Raw genomic sequence first — 16,702 nt, forward strand, 5'->3', positions numbered from 1 at the left:
CAGACAGACAGACGACAAGGTGATTACAATATAGCCTCCATTCATCAATAATAAACAGTAAAGTAAAAAGTCTAACAGTAAAACACATATTTGTAGAAGTGGAAATCTGCAAATCCACGAAAAAATTACATCAAACTTAACTTTCCACTCATCAAGTAAATGTATGTGACAACTGAACTACAAGATGAAGCATGCAGATGTTAGAACAGTTAAACTGCATAATAGAGCATCCACAAATAAGAAAACTTCATGTTCATACAATTTTTATTACAATGTTATTTCATGTTCTATGAAAGGTACACGAAAATGACATAATATTATATATACATAAAATCATTTTTATCATAATTATGCTGTAGCTCGTTAGTATAAACAATCACTCATTATAATAATAAGGCAGTAACAATGTTCTGAGACATCATGCATTAACTGATGTACATCAAGGAGGCCATAATAAAAAAATTATTGTTTATCAACCAGTTTTTTTGTATGCAGTATTTGAAAAACTCAAATTAATTTAGTATATGACCAGAAGAGATTTACCTACAACCAGATACAATAAACCAGGGTTGGAACTTTTTGCCAATCAAGTATACTTAGCATGTAATAAAATGGGTGAGTTTTTTGACACTCAGTTGAAAAAAATATCTCACTTTTTAAGATTTCAAACCCTTATATTGTTGTTTTTCAGTCACTCATGAATAAATTCACCCTCCTATCCACCCACAATATAAAATTATGGATGATAATCCAGAACTTTTGTATTATGGCCTAAATCAATTATATTTTTCTTAAAATATTAAATGCTAAAATCATCTAAGCTCAGTAGTAAATGGGCAAGAAATCAAAACCCTCACCAATTTGTAGAAAATCTGGAGACAAAAAAAGGCAGCAACCAACTGAATGTTTAAAATGATGAAGTGTAGTGCTAGTGGCAAGTATGGGTAAAGGGAAGTAGCCCCACCACAATAAATGCCTCTAACAACTTGCAGACTAGGGTTAATGATTACTGAATGTGAACAACTCTGTAAAGATAGATGTGAAATATATCCAGTACTAAATATTGTAATTAAAGTATAACCACAGCATATATAGTGTGAGGCCACCTTAATAGATGGCCACAGTATATAGTGCAAGGCCATTTAAAAAAAAAATAACCATAGCATATAGTGTGAGGCCATCCTAATAAAAATATTTACCTCGTTACTACCCAGATAAGTAAGTAGTAATTAAAAAACAAAGTTTTGAAGATATTCAGCTACCAAAATATATATAATCTTTATAAACAGTGTTTTTGATTGAGTAGGTCATAGCAAAGATACACATTTACAATACAACAGACATGTGTAAACCAGCTACAATAATCTTCATAGCACAAAACAGAAATATAAAAAAATTCTTTGATTATTGTGGTTTTTTATTAAATAAAGTATAACACTGAGTTTCATTGTCATTAAAAAAATACCAAAAATGACTTTTTCTTTTTTCTTTTATTTGGAAATCCATTAGGAAAATTTAGAAAATTATGATAGTTCAAAAAGTCATTGACTTACAGATTAAAAGCAGAAGCCAGATATTTGCATAGCATTTTATTGTATTTAGTGCTTTTCAATCAGCCGTCATCAAAAATTTATGCATAATACATTTTGATACATACAGCATGACTGTAAAATGATTTAAAAGTAAACATTCTGACCCATATAATCCATGTACTCTGCCTTATTCCTGGTATGAATTTTACTAAAGACATGATTCTCTCAAAAATTGTCAAATCAATGAAGCATTAAATAAAAGTTTAAATATCTGCACCATTTGTTTCATTCACTACAGAGCTCAACACGCCATCTGGTGTCTGTAATATACAGTTCTCCACAAAAATTAAACATACTAATGAGTCATGATACATCAGTTTTTCTCTCCACGTTTACTCAACATTTCTTGAAGATCACTAATCACTGCTCGCTGGTTTTTCTCGTCTTCAAGTGAGTTAAGTGATCTTAATCCCATGATTATGTCCCTTGTTTTTCCAAAGTAAATCTCATTCAGCGTGTGCCTAATTTTGTTCTCCATTTCCTGAAAAATATTCACATTACACACACACACACATATATATATAATAATAATAATACATATAACCAGTATTCAATTACAACCAGTATATTTCCTCAAGTGCTAAAATGCTAAATATAAATTCAAAAGTACAGTGTGACTAAATTTTAAGTCTCCTCCAGCAAGAAGTACAAGATCCCACTGCAAAATATTTTGTATATAGGATTAGGATACAAGAATTTGTTACAGCTGCTACGTTATCAGGGTTTCTTTTAGCCTTATCAATAGCTAAATATAGTACTTAAATTTGATAAAGTTGATGTTGAATTTAAAATGACCACATCAATTCCTTGGCTGACCCTCTTAATTTGTTCACAACACGAGCACATATTGATTTCAGATTTTTAATTGTATCTTAATATTCTTTCAATAGTTGCTAAGTATTTTGGGATTAGTTTTAGTCAATTTTAATTTGACAGTTGATATCTATTAACAATTGAATACACTTTGTATTCTAATAGTAAAAAGAATGAGAATATTTTTTAAACAATGATATTACCCTCAAACTGCTCCTCAGACAGCCTGAAGACTGATATGAAGTTATTGTCATTAAATAAGAACAAACTTACCTCTACCATTCTACCTATATTGACAATGTGTGGTGAACTGTCATTAACATTACAGTCCTGCTCGCCTTGTCGTGTCAAAGAACCACCAAGGTTCATGATTCCTGATCCTTCCTTAGATGTCTGTAGCCACAACATAGCTGTAGATGTAAGTTTGTAGTGAGCACTCTTACCACTTGACTTTTCCTGTAAAGAAACAATCTTAGTTACATAATGTCACACAGTATAAATGTAATGACAAGACCAATGACAAATTTTTTCTAGATTTATCAATGCTTGGAATTAAAAAAAAAGAAAACTAAAAATAAACAAATTACTTCAAAAGTACAGTAGCTACTCTCTAATGTGGCAACCCATACTGCAATTCAAATCTGACCACATAAGAGAGGTGGCCTCTTGTGAGAAGTTTGGTCAATGGGGTGGATTTGAAATGGCCACCCATACTGCAATCCAAATCTGGTCACATAAGAGAGGTGGCCTCTCGTGAAAGGTTTCATCAATGAGAGATTTTAAGCATTTTTAGTATTTCATTGTATTGTTAGTTGTTTCTGTTACATGTACATTGTTATGTACTAGTACACACATCATGTACAGTTTTGTTTCCTATATGTTATGTACAAGTAATGTATTCTTTAAGTAAAATGGCAATAAACTATTGATTTTTTTTTAGTTTTAATTCAGTTTAAGGCTTTACAGAGCATAGTTTGATTTGACCCTATACCACTGAACAATTATAGACACAACATTCAAGCTGAATACAACTGTAAATTTAGACTGCAGGTTAATGTTTAATATAGCTAAAGTTTTTTATACAAGATGTACCAAGTTTTAGAGTCATGGTCTTTTTTGGCCCCTTATTCCTAAATGGTTTAAGATAAGACCAATTCTTGTTTTTCTAATGTAAGTAAATAAAACATGTTTTGAACTGTTTCACAACCTGAATGTGTTACTATACTATTAATTATAAATAGATCTAATGTAATCATTACCTGTACTTCTATTACATGTATAGAATCCCAGCAGCCCTTTATTTTCTTGGATCCGTCTCCTGCTTTCTTTATTAAAATAACACCTGCAAAACCATGGTCTAAATCCCATAGGTAAACTGACGATACACCTCCTTCAAAATACCTGAAAAAAAAAAACAAACAAACAAACCGTCAAGTTTTTTTTCGAGTGCATTTATCACATTATAAGATTTGTCAGTTTCCTTTTTTATTTTTTATCCAGAATTTCTATCGTTGTTCCATTTTCAGACTCACAATATCATGTAGAATATCTCTACAAGCGTGTGAGCCCAAGTTGACATATTCCACATAATATTGTCAATACACGTATCCAAACTGAAAGTTACATGTACTATAATACAGGTAATCTAATAATTGCATTTTTGATCATTTTAAAGTACTTTAAGGAAATATTCTTGTATTGCAACTACGAACTATTGATGCGTGTTGTCATTTTTATTGAAAACTCTTTAGAAGGTCTAATGACATCACAATTGGTCCCAATGTTTTGACATATATTTTGGAATATCTTTTCATGTACATACAGAAAAATTCTATCAATAAGATCGAACAAAAAATGTACAGAGTACCCTTAACTACACTTATGAGAAAGAATTAGTACTACTATTGATTTCAGAGACATGCATACCTATTGAACAATTCATGTGGGAGATTCTCCCCCACTGACACTGTCACATGTGGGAGATTTTAATGTAAAAGCAAAGTTATTATGTATAAATTCAGTTATTCTCTATTTTTCACCGAAAATATAGTAATTTTAATATATACATTTGTGGGAGATTGTAATTTTTTCATTGATTTTGTGGGAGTCTTATTCTAACATGGAGGGTGAACAAGTATGGATATAACTTGTAGATCAATAGTTAAACAGTATCTAACTTAATACACATTTACAAATTTTGTTTCATTTCACCTTTTTAACAATTTTTTAAACCTGTCCACAATTAAATTGCAATTACATTTAAAATTTCTGCTTAAGAAAATAATTTCCTAGATGTACATAAGATTTAAAAAAAAAAGTCACTTTCTATCAATTTGAATTTTCCTGCCAATTTACTTGGTTAAAATTACTGCTCTTCACTTCCTGTTTATCAATAAAAGGATTCTGACTGATAAGTACATGTTAAATAGAACTCACTTAACACATTCAATGATTCCGGACACATTTTGAAAAAAAAAAAAATTCCTTAAAGCAAATATATTACCTGACATCTTTCAAGGCCAAAAAGAAGTCCCTAAAACCTGCATTAGATTTCTTTGCTACAGACCTACGTTCTCTGCAGAGGTCTATAGACCTACATACTCTGCAGAGGTCTATCTTTGCTGTAGACCTACATAATCTGCAGTGGTCTATCTTTGCTATACACATACATACTCTGGAGTGGTCTATCTTTGCTACAGACCTACATACTCTTCAGTGGTCTATCTTTGCTATATACCTACATACTCTGCAGAGGTCTATCTTTGCTTTAGACCTACATTCTCTGCAGAGGTTTATCTTTGCTATAGACCTACATTCTCTGCAGAAGTCTATCTTATTTTTTCCATTGAGATATATATATATATATATAGAATAATAGTAACTTTAGATTTTGATACTGACAATATCATGTGAAATATTACGACGAGCCCATGAGTGCGAATTGAGATGTTCTACATAATATTGTCAGTACAGTGAAACTTCTCCAAACGGGACCCTAAAAACCCAGGTCTTCCCTTAAAACCGGCCGATCAAAAGTCTCGGCCAATATACCTTTTGTTGTTTAAATAATTTAATCCAGACATCACCGTTAGTCACTGGATGGTTGTCAATTGGTGTGTACACACATAAGGCAATTGGGGTCATTTAATAGTGCAAACTTTAAACTGTCAGTTAATGTGATCTGTACCCAAGCCAAAACAATAAAGAGGTGAAATTATCAAACTTTGTTAAAAGGTTGTTTAATAAAACTGAACAAATGGTTATCATAAATAGCCCTTCGATCTTTAATCAATGATTTAGCTAGTGCTTGTAATTTTTGCCATTTACGAAAGGATTTCATAAATGACAAAAATATTTTAGATCGTTTTCATCACTTAAAATTTAAAAAGTGTATAAAAAATTCCACTGAAAAAGTATTTCTGATAAATTTTCGTCACCTTAAATATAAATGTTGGTAAAAACTGTCAATCGAAAGTTACATAATTTCACCTGGCCTTACGCTCTGACACGTTTATGATCCCACGCTTGGTAATTACCTAGTCAACCAGGTATGAAATTTATTGTTACGCTTGTATCTGTAAACTTAAAATGAATATATTAAGAGTGTTTATGTCTTTAGTTTATGATACTATTGACTATTTACAAAATTCTGCTGCCCATAATATGTCATTCGTGCTTTACGCAAAAGTGACTTAAGCCCTCAAAATCCTAGCTAAAACCCTGCTTTAATACACATTCTTTCTAAACCGTGAACATTATTTTTTGGCAGTAACATTCAATTTTAATCAAACCATTTACAATTGATGCAAGCTTTGAAATGTAATAAAAAGGCCCAAAGTTTAGAATTGGCATAAAACATGTCTCGACCAGCAAACTGACAACATGCAGGGTTATAAAACACATAAAGGTTGACAACTCTTAGAATGCATTGCTATTTTTCACCAAACTGGCCACCCCTATAAACCATCCATTTACTCTTGTCCACGCAGTGTCTGGTTCGGAGAATTTCACTTTATTGAAATCGAAAGTAACTATTATTCTGTTTATAGGTAATCTAATAATTGCATTTTTGATCATTTTAATGTAACTTCTAGCAATACATCTAGTAGTGTGAATACAAACTGTTGCTGTATGACGTCATTTTCATTTAAAACTCTGAAGGTCTGGTGATGTCACAATCACTACCAATGTTTTTGAATATCTTGTCATGAAAGAGAGATAGAAAAATATCTTTAAACAAGATCAAAGGAAAAGAGTACAATTTAACAAATTACATACATTTCTCTGTATCTGTCGAATGAGTTGTTAGCCTCTTGCTCCAGTCTTCTCAGTCGTTCTGAAGGCATAGCACCATCATCAAGGGGAGGGAAATATGTATTGCTCCAAGGTGATCTGAATTAATATAGCATAATCATTAAGGGGAGGTACATGTAAGTACATGTATGTATTGGTGATCTGAAGTTATCTGTGTCACAAGTTCATAAGGGAAGAGGGGTTACAAACATTTTTTTTAAAGGATTGAGGTCTCATCTACCGCTTATATATTTTCAATGCAGTATATTTGGGCCACATGTCAACAATGTGTAACAGATCAACCCTTTTCCATGCCAAGGAAACATTAATAAATGGAACATTCAGTTCTTATAATTAGATATTACATGCTTCACTTTTTTTGTTTCTTCTGTAAAGTATTTGTATTGAAGGTTACTGATGGCACTAATTTCAACACCAGTTATTTTTACTTCATTTATAGAAATAAACAGAATATACATGTAACTGATCCATAATCAAATCAATTCAAAACATATCTGGCAAAATAGATATTACGCCACGGAGCAGAAGGTACTGCAATGGTCCTGACTTAGTACAGGCATTTCAAACAGAATGGTACAGCGTGCTAAACCTCCCACTTCCCTTACGGCATGAATATGGTAATTAAATAGCATTTACATACTACTGGGTCATAATCAGTACATCAATGGTCACATTAGCATTTATAAAAAAAAATAATATGGTAATATTGGCCACTGCCTACATAAATAGCTGTAAAGGTGTTTCATCAACTCATGAAACATCACATGAAAAGCCCATTACTGAATAATATGCATGGTAAATATAATTATTTCAAGTTAAATTACCTATATGAATCACCATCTCTATTGTAGTCAAGTTAAATTACCTATATGAATCACCATCTATGTTGCTTGTTTTTGTTTGTTTGTTGGGATTTAACGCCTGTGCAGCAATATTTCAGCTATATTCAGGCGATGAACATGAAGTGGATGATAAAATGAACATGAAATGATGATGAAATGAAAAATGGGATGGGACACGAGGATAATGGGGTTGACAAATTTTGATTGCCACTGGAAATAGGGAGAGGTGGGTAGGGTCGGCAATTTAGCCTCCTGTGGCGGAGCCCTATGGTTCCTACTACACTGTATAGGAGAATACCACAGTTTTTTAACGTGCAAGGAACGTGGCATCTTTCCAAACACGGTGCACCACTATGGTTTGCGGTCAGGTTTTCAATATTATAGCCTGACAACCCCAGCATGTAACATGCCAGGGATATCCCATTCCACCACCTGGGGCACACAACCCAGTTGCTCTGTGGGCAGAGCGCCCTAGCCCCCAGCTTAGGTTCTGAGCACTATTTAGTCGCCTTTTACAACAAGCTTAGTGCTGCTGAAGGTCTATTCTTCTGACACCCCGACCTGCACAGGTCATCTCTGTTGTAATCAAGTTAAATTACCTATATGAATCACCATCTCTGTTGTAATCACATAGTAGATAATCTTTTCCTACATTTTTATCTCTGGCTATTTTCAATGGCTGGTCAACTGATGACAACAAATCTTCACATAAATTAGGAACCTACAGATAATTCAAGCTAAATGAATCTAAACTAATATAAAAAAATTATCTGTTAACACAATTTAGATAAGGACAAATTTTTTTTTTTTTCTCCAGAAGAAATTGACAATATATACATCAATGCACAGGGAATAACACTACTGTTGTCCTAATGCCTGGGACAAGTGAAATCACCCACTGGACAGGTCAAGGTTATATCATACACTTGTACTTGCCAAGAGGACAATCAAATTGTTTTTATTAACATGCATTTACAAAAGGACAACCTAGATCTCATTTTGGGCACGTAGAATTTTCATCAACTTGCCCAACAGGACAAGGTTCATAAAAAATAATGACTTAACGTCATATCCTGATGCAGTAGTTAAACCTTCAAAGGAACTATGATTGAAATCTACATGTTATTAAGCAAACTAATCTTCAATGAATTTTCACTATCTTCATTGAACTTCTACGTGTATCAGTGTGAATTTGTTCAAGTTTTTTGGTATTAATCATATTAGAACATGACATAAACTTACTAAGTCTATCAAATCTGTAAGATTTTTCTCTATCTGTTGTGGCGGTAATCTTCTCATCAAGTCTAATGCACAATCAAGCTGTTGATCCGCCTGAAATACATGACAATTTCTTATTCACAATTCTAATAATCCTGACACACTTACCTGACAAAAACCATCGTGCAATAATTTATCTAAATTGCCAGTCTATCGATCCATTGGTTGTAGTTTTACATCCTGTTTCATGCATTTTAGGATAAGAAGTTGATAAATTAAACAAAACCCGCTCTGTATACTTCAGACACACCGGTACTGAAGAAATTTTGAATTTTAATGTGTTATTATCAATATTAAATTCAAATGAAAACCATGCTATGACAATTAAATAATGCCAGTGTTGACATTCATTCCAAAGGGTTGGGAAGTCCAGGGATCTCACTTCTCTCAAAAATGGCAGGTCCCAGGACTCCCCTTCCACAAAAATGACAAGTCCTGTAAAGAATTTAGTGGGTCCCAAGAAGAGTGAATGTTTTGTTTGTTTGTTAAGCATGTACATGTACAATTACTTATTTGTCAAATGGCTTACTGGTACATATCTAAGTTTTTTGAAGAACTAAAAGCAGTTATAAATATATTTAATACCTGCAAATTTCAACAAGCAAAATACAATGTAGGGCATGCACTGGACATTAATGAATCCTCAGGGTTGATCTTATGGAAGGCTCCAGAAATGGTAAAAAATGTTGGTTATTGACCGACAAATTTTTCTAATGACTGGAGACCATTTTCCAATATACATAAAAAAATTGTCAACCCTTATACATGTACATTACAGACTGTGTGGGTTTTATCAGTGTTCAAACATCCTTTCTACCAGGCTCCTAACTGTTCATTCGATATTAATTGACAGGTGTGCATCAATATATTACCCTATGTGCAGCCACCTGTGATCTTGATTAATCTGTAACTGATTAGTTGATTGCATAATTATATTATGGTACACATACCTCCCCCAAGCACCACTGCGTATACAAATGAATCGAAGTGACTTGGTGAATTTTCATACATTCATGAAATTAAAATTTACAAAAGTTCTACGAACTTCATTTTCCTGCCAATATTTCAGTGGTAATGAAAGCATGTGGTACTGAAATCGTCTATCAAGTATAACAAATCAGTTAACCATCATGTTCATCATTCGAAACTTCTTGACTGTTTTCCTTTGTGATGAAAAAGTTAGAAAGATACAATGTTTTGTTTACTTGTTACAATGTCTATGTGTGGTCCAAACCAACCTTGTTTACTTTTGACACGTTCAGTTCAGATATTTTGTAACAGCCACAGCATGTGATGAAAAAACACAAATTCTAATATCTATCTTTTAAGGACTAAAAAAATTTTTTTTTTTAAAGTTTATTCTCAATCTGAGCATGTAGAAGACTTACACATATATCCCATTTCTTCATCTGAAGTCCAATAAAATGAACGACATGGGCTGTCAAAAATTATGGAGCCTTGATCTCGCGTCTTGCAAAGATTTGTACTGCCGGGGGAAAAGATTAACCGTCACCCACTTGCCAATAGTGACCAGAAATGTGCCTGGGTGACCATTTTTTCTATTTAAGTACCCCAGCTTATTATTATTGTCAACAAAAGTTGCAGTCGGAGTTTTAACAGGTTACCATTCGATCGGAACTGTAGCATCTGTAGTTAAATCTTATCGGTAACCAGTTCGAATAATATGGAAATTGTTCAAAACCGATGTCGGTTTCTTACATTTTTTTTGTATAATTTGGAATTGCTTATCAATTTCCGCATCCAGTATTACGTTAAGTGTGGAATTTTTTTCAGGGCTAATTGATTTTATAGTTAAGTAGCCCAGGTGGCAACTAGCCTCAAAAAGTAAATCTTGACCCCTGTACTGCCAATGGTAGTGAACAGATTTTTCATTTTAGCATCTTTGCATCACATACAGGTAACCTGTGTATGTTCACCTTCTTCCACTTTCCCCAACCACAACAAAGGTTTTCAGCCATTGCATACAGAATATTCTAATTTTCTTTGGTATACTGGCTGTACAAGAACAAAATACTTCATCTGAGTAGTCCAAACGAGGATGAGAAAGCAACCTTGTCAACTTTGTTAAGTCTTCTCAAGCTGGTTGTTTTGCCCGCCAAAAAAGCTTCCAGACAACTCTGATTTCTGATTTAAAGTATGCATACATGTGATAAAGTCATTCCTTCAAAACTGGAGATTTGGTTTGAAAAATGGAGGTTTTTTATCAGTGTTTTTTTTCGCGGTGTAACAAGTCAAATATGTGTGAAACTTATGGAAAACCTTGTTTTATGTCTGTTTCTATGATACAAAATGCAGAAAACTCTATTTGAATAGTTGGAAAGACCTGTTTGATGAAGTAACACTTGGACATTTTAATGATTTTTATTGATTATTGACAATTCAATATATCAAGGATTTATATATAGCTCCTTGGATATTTCTACTATAATTAATTAAATAATTTTCATTTAAAAATTGTCACTACGTGCAATTGCGACTTCCACCCAGCACTGAATTTGGAAAAGTAATTTGCTTTCTTGGCAGAAGGTGGTGAAGATCAAATACTACATTTCGGCACTTTCATGTTTAATAATCGTGAGAGTGCTCCAAAAAGAAAAATTCACTTAGTTTCTCCATTGACTTGGATAAAAAACAAGCCACACTTCGAGTCATTTTCACTGAATGCATGGTCAACGTTTCCATAACCATCAAAACATCATATATCCCTCATCAATATTTACACCAGTCCCAATCGTCGGTAATAAAGAGTAATCAAGGGAACCAAGGTTATAGCGGTAATCAAAAGAATGTAATCCAGGGACAAAGACCAGACATGGAAAACAGAAATACACAACAAAGAACATACAGTAACTAAAATCATACATACAAAGTAACAAAAGTAAATGAGCAACTCAGACTCCACTAAAAACTGGGAGCATAGACCAGGTGCACCGGTAGGGTAAGTGTTCTCTGCTTTTCTAGAAACACCTGCCGAGTTGCTCATAAAAAGTCAAGTCCGGGGTAGACAAACGAGGAAAGGAAAACTATGACCCGTTGAATAAATCAGTTTTCATGGTGCTGATGGATACACCATAACGATCCACGAGTTCATGATGACGACCATAAAACTTCTATAGTGATGACTTCAATCTTGTAGCAACATCATTTAATCAATTAAGCGTGTGCCACTAAAACTTTGGATAATTGTCAAGCATCTCCTGTTGTTATAAAATCATCACATATCTTTTAAATTACGTCTCGTCGATAACCACTAAAGCCCTAAATTACTGTTTATGACACTAATTCAGTTCACCTGTCTACCTGAGATCAACCAGAAATGTCGTTATTCGATACCCTCTGGTTTTTTCTTTCAGTAAATAAAAAACAAATGGCGTCCAGAATTTCTTTACGGAATAATGTTCGGAAAGCAGTAGATTCTCTGTTTCTACGGTAGAACGGTAGGAAGGTTCTAATTCCGGTAGAATTGAACTACCCCCGGTAGGTTCACATGTATGAAGTATGTCTCATATATAACCTACACATTTCTTTATTTGTTATACGATTTTGATCTTTAATGGGTGCCAACCAACACTTACTCCCATATTAAAACAACCCTTGACAAAGCTTTTGCATAGTTATCTATTATTAGAAATTTAAATGCGCCTATTGCATACAATGTCACTGAGGTGTGTGTCATCATCAAATGGGGCTTCAGTTAATTTTTGCGCAGTACAGGAGTCAGATTTTATGATTTTCTCATTATCTTTTCACATGTTTTATTTCTCGATTATTAAAACCACACAATAATTGTCTGAACTGCTGTTTTATTGTGCCAATTTCTTGAATTAAAGTTGGACAAATTAACAAACAAATTAACCTCATGTCAAGTAGTCATATTACTAATTTAGATTTTGATTGAGAGTTTTCACGAGTCCCCTGGACTCCCCTGTTGTGATTATCAAGGGTCCCCAATGAATTTTGAAGGTCAGAGAATCCAGAAGTCCTCAAGAACCTTGCAGTGTGAACAAATCTGATGATCCATTGTTTTTCTTTTTTTTCCAAATAAAAATTAGCCTCCCAAGATGGCATTATTATCTGGACTACATGTATCAATTTGTGTGAGAAATTTTAGTTTTATACCATGCCAATCCTTGATCAGAAATTTATGCCATTATGACTGTTGGAAGAAAAAAAAAGAAACCATTTACGCAAAAAAATACATCGAGACAATATAAAAGTGATCTATAAATATTACTAAGCCGAGTGTCGGCGGAGTTTGTCAACACACTCCCCTCCCCTGAAATTGCTGAATTCAGACAAAAATCGATGTAAAACCCATCAGAATTTAGTACACGTCATGTTAGCAAGAATATTATTAAACAGGAGAATGGTACTAAAAGTATACAAAGACTATGCAAACCATTTTGCGGCTGTAAACTTCTTTTTTTCGTTTCAGGAAGCAAGTACTCGTATTATGGACTTGACATCCGGGACAGCCTTCGACTGGAATTTGATGGGAGACTGAGCAGTGCAGAAATCTGACTGAAAGGGATCCAGTCAAATTGACATAGATTACAAACACGGATTTGAATAGAAAAAGGCTAGTTGGGTTAGAACGTCTTCGTTACGGAAACTTGATTTTTTTAAAATAATTTAACTGACCAAACTGAAAGTATGCAATATATCATGGTATATTCTAACCACGAATAAGATATTTTAACGTAGTTCAATTTCTAAAATTTTAAGCTTAACTCCCTGTCCGACGTCCAGATCAAATCAAATTTACACAATTCAAAAAGCACAATTATTTTTTTTAAAAAGACGTTGTCCAAATCACAAATCACGCCAAACTCCAAAACAGCGTCTGACGTTCGAAATTTCTTCTATTCTTACTAGTTCGTAAGAGAGGAAACGGACGACTACCGCTGCATGGCGCTAGAAACAACGCAAGTATATGTCCAGCATTTATAAAAAGGGTGCCGAACATTACCCAATAAACTTCAGGCCTATATTATTGACATGAATTTGTTGTAAGCTACTAGAGTATGTAATTACAAGTAACGCCATGAAACACTTTGAAGATAACAACATTCTCTATGACTTTCAGCATGGCTCAAAGCACAACTAACTTCATTTATTCAAGACCTATCAAAAGCCTCAAAGAACAACATTCAAACATATATTATTATTATAGTGGATTTCGCCAAGGCGTACGACAAAGTCTCACATCGACATCTCCTCTGTAAAATCAGTCACTATGGAATTAATTGTAATGCTTTAAACTGGATTAAATATTTCTTATATATACGACAGAATTACACAAAATGTAGTCCTTGAGGGAGAAACATCAAGTAATATGCCATTAACATATCTGGAGTCCCTCAATGCATTGTACTTGATACAGTATTATTTTTAATTTATATAAGTGACTAATCAGAATACATACAATATAGTAAACTGAGATTATTCGCATATGACAGCATGAACTATAAAGAATTTAAAAAAAAAACATGAATATTGTCAAAAACTACTTGAACTCCGCTGGCAGGTAGGAGCAGGATTGGCTCATGCATTTCCACCCTGACAAATATAATGTTCTCAGTGACACTCAAAAATAAAAACCCATAGCATTTATTTATATACTCTACGGCCGTTCTCTGGAAAAATTTGACTCCACATTAATAATTTAGGCATCACTGTACAATCAAATTTGAAATGAGATAAACATATCAACAACATGACTACAAAAGCAAATCAATCATTAGGCTTCCTCAGAAGAAATCTCAAAATAAAAAGTTAAAGCACATATATTCAAAGCTCTAGCACAACCAAAATTAGAATACAGTTCAACCATTTGGGACCCTCATCAAAAACAGCAAATAGCACACATAGAATAAGTCCAAAGGCGAGCAGCCCGTTTCACCTGCAGTCAGTGTCACAACATAAGTTCAGTCACATGCATGCATGCTTGCAAATTTAAACTGATATTCTTTACCAGTCAGACGTCTGCTTTTATAAAATTTTTATAATATTGTAGCGGTACCAACATCAAATTAACTTATTCTATCAGATCGTAGAACAAGACACAGCAACCCATACAACTTTAAGCACATTCAGACCTAAAAAGACTGCCACAAATACCCGTTCTTTCCCCACACAATTACACAATTTAATATAATACTACCAGTGTAGTACACTTCAGCCAATAGATGAGAGGGATTCAAGGCGCTGGTCAGAGAACCAACCCTTATCCATATATTCTATCCATAACCTACTCTAAAGCAAAAAAAAAAAACAAAACAAAACAAAACAAAACAAAACAAAAACAAAAACAAAAAAAAACTAAAGCATTAGTAATTGTGACCCCCCCCCCCAAAAAAAAAAAAACAAAACAAAACAAAACAAAACAAAACAAAACAAAACAAAAACAAAAACAAAAACAAAAAAAAACTAAAGCATTAGTAATTGTGAACCCCCCCCCCAAAAAAAACAAACAAACAAAACAAAACAAAACAAAACAAAACAAAACAAATAAAATAATAATAATAATTATAACCGGAAGTAACATCTTGGTTAAATTTAGATATATATTGAACTTTAAATAAAGATGAGCAAATGTTGCTATAAAAGCGTGTAGCGTGTATTTTTTTCCCATTAGATTCGATAATCGTGCGCTTGTTGATTTATGATTCTATTTTTATAATAGTTTTCTAATATGAAATTTGTAAGGACTGTAGATTCAACTGTCTTTTGAGATGATGTTTTGTTTTGACCCAATACGGCTTACAAAAAATGTACTCATTGAATACAGTTTTATATAATTTTGAGCAACTCGGCGGGTGTTTCTAGAAAAGCAGAGGACGCTTACCCTACCGGCGCACCTGGTCCATGTTCCCAGTTTTTAGGGGAGTCCGAGTTGCTCATTTGCTTTTGTTACTTTGTATGTATGATTTTAGTTACTTTATGTTCTTTGTTGTGTGTGTCTGTTTTCCATGTCGGGTCTTTGTCCCTGGATTACATTCTTTTGATTACCGCTATAACCTTGTAACCTTGGTTCCCTTGATTACTCTTTGACAAGTTGAATTAATTAAATTAATTCATATACTTTCAATACAATATTAAACAAATGTCTGCATGGATGAGACAAAATATGCTCCCCCTCAAAAAAAGGTTAATTTTATCGCGGATTTTAAAGTGCCGATCAAGGGTTCAAAATTATAGGAAATTTCCCTCCATTTAATTGTTTAAAAAATTGTTGAATACGTGTACTTAATAGGGACAGGTAAAATTCAATTTTATAAACACTTGTTGAATATATTCACATTTACAATAAAATGGTATTGACAATGGCAAACGCAATTTAAGAAAATCTTAAAAAGGTGACTTAAAAAAATGCATGATCACACAAATCAGTGTTTGCAAAACGGTTAGCCCATAAATGGAATTCCTTTGCTGAGTCAGCCAATAAAAATTTAGTTTTTAACATTTCCATTTTTGGTCATATTTAAATTTGGGGAAATACCATACTTCAGATAAAATGAAACATTCAAATTTAAATGTTTATTTATCTGTATGAAAATTATCGACTGACATATATATAGCAGTATAATTGTTCTTGTAGTACAAATGGCGTGAAATGGCGATTAAAATAACCTGAACAGATTATGCGGGGAATACCTTGTCAAGTATAGGTCACGTGATTTCCGGTTTCTTTGTAAACATGGATGAACATTGAAAACTTCAGAAATTTATGAATGAACCATTTGTTATAAGTAAGCAGACTATTTATAGACTAGATTTTTTAAACAGGGTAATTTTTTTTAGTAATAGAAAGTCGCTTGTACCAATTATATATTTATGAAA

The 16,702-nt window shown here is 33.2% G+C and overlaps 2 protein-coding genes across 6 annotated transcripts in view; one reads left to right on the top strand and one right to left on the bottom strand.

Annotated features, from left to right (window-relative positions):
* Positions 1-252: 252 nt before the first annotated feature.
* Positions 253-13,340, bottom strand: LOC148600676 (F-actin-capping protein subunit beta-like). The gene is made up of 7 exons (XM_088554875.1): positions 13,260-13,340; positions 8,804-8,893; positions 8,161-8,282; positions 6,684-6,797; positions 3,665-3,806; positions 2,679-2,861; positions 253-2,073 (listed from the first exon to the last, which is right to left on the bottom strand). Exons 1-7 carry the CDS (start codon positions 13,260-13,262, stop codon positions 1,906-1,908), a joined length of 822 nt encoding a protein of 273 aa, XP_088411001.1. The 5' UTR covers positions 13,263-13,340; the 3' UTR covers positions 253-1,905.
* Positions 13,341-16,464: 3,124 nt separating this feature from the next.
* LOC148600677 (protein kinase C iota type-like) overlaps positions 16,465-16,702 on the top strand; it is a 34,688-nt gene continuing 34,450 nt past the window's right edge. For 3 of the 5 annotated variants that reach the window (XM_088554184.1, XM_088554185.1, XM_088554188.1), the window contains exon 1: positions 16,465-16,611. The gene's annotated coding sequence lies outside the window, so the exon portion shown is untranslated. Of the gene's footprint in view, positions 16,650-16,702 lie in introns of all 5 variants that reach the window. The other 2 variants (XM_088554186.1, XM_088554187.1) reach the window with 2 other exon arrangements.

This window comes from Perna viridis, chromosome 12, assembly GCF_037379345.1.
Source record: "Perna viridis isolate PV_CMFRI_1.1 ecotype Kerala chromosome 12, ASM3737934v1, whole genome shotgun sequence".
Lineage (NCBI taxonomy): Eukaryota > Metazoa > Mollusca > Bivalvia > Mytilida > Mytilidae > Perna > Perna viridis.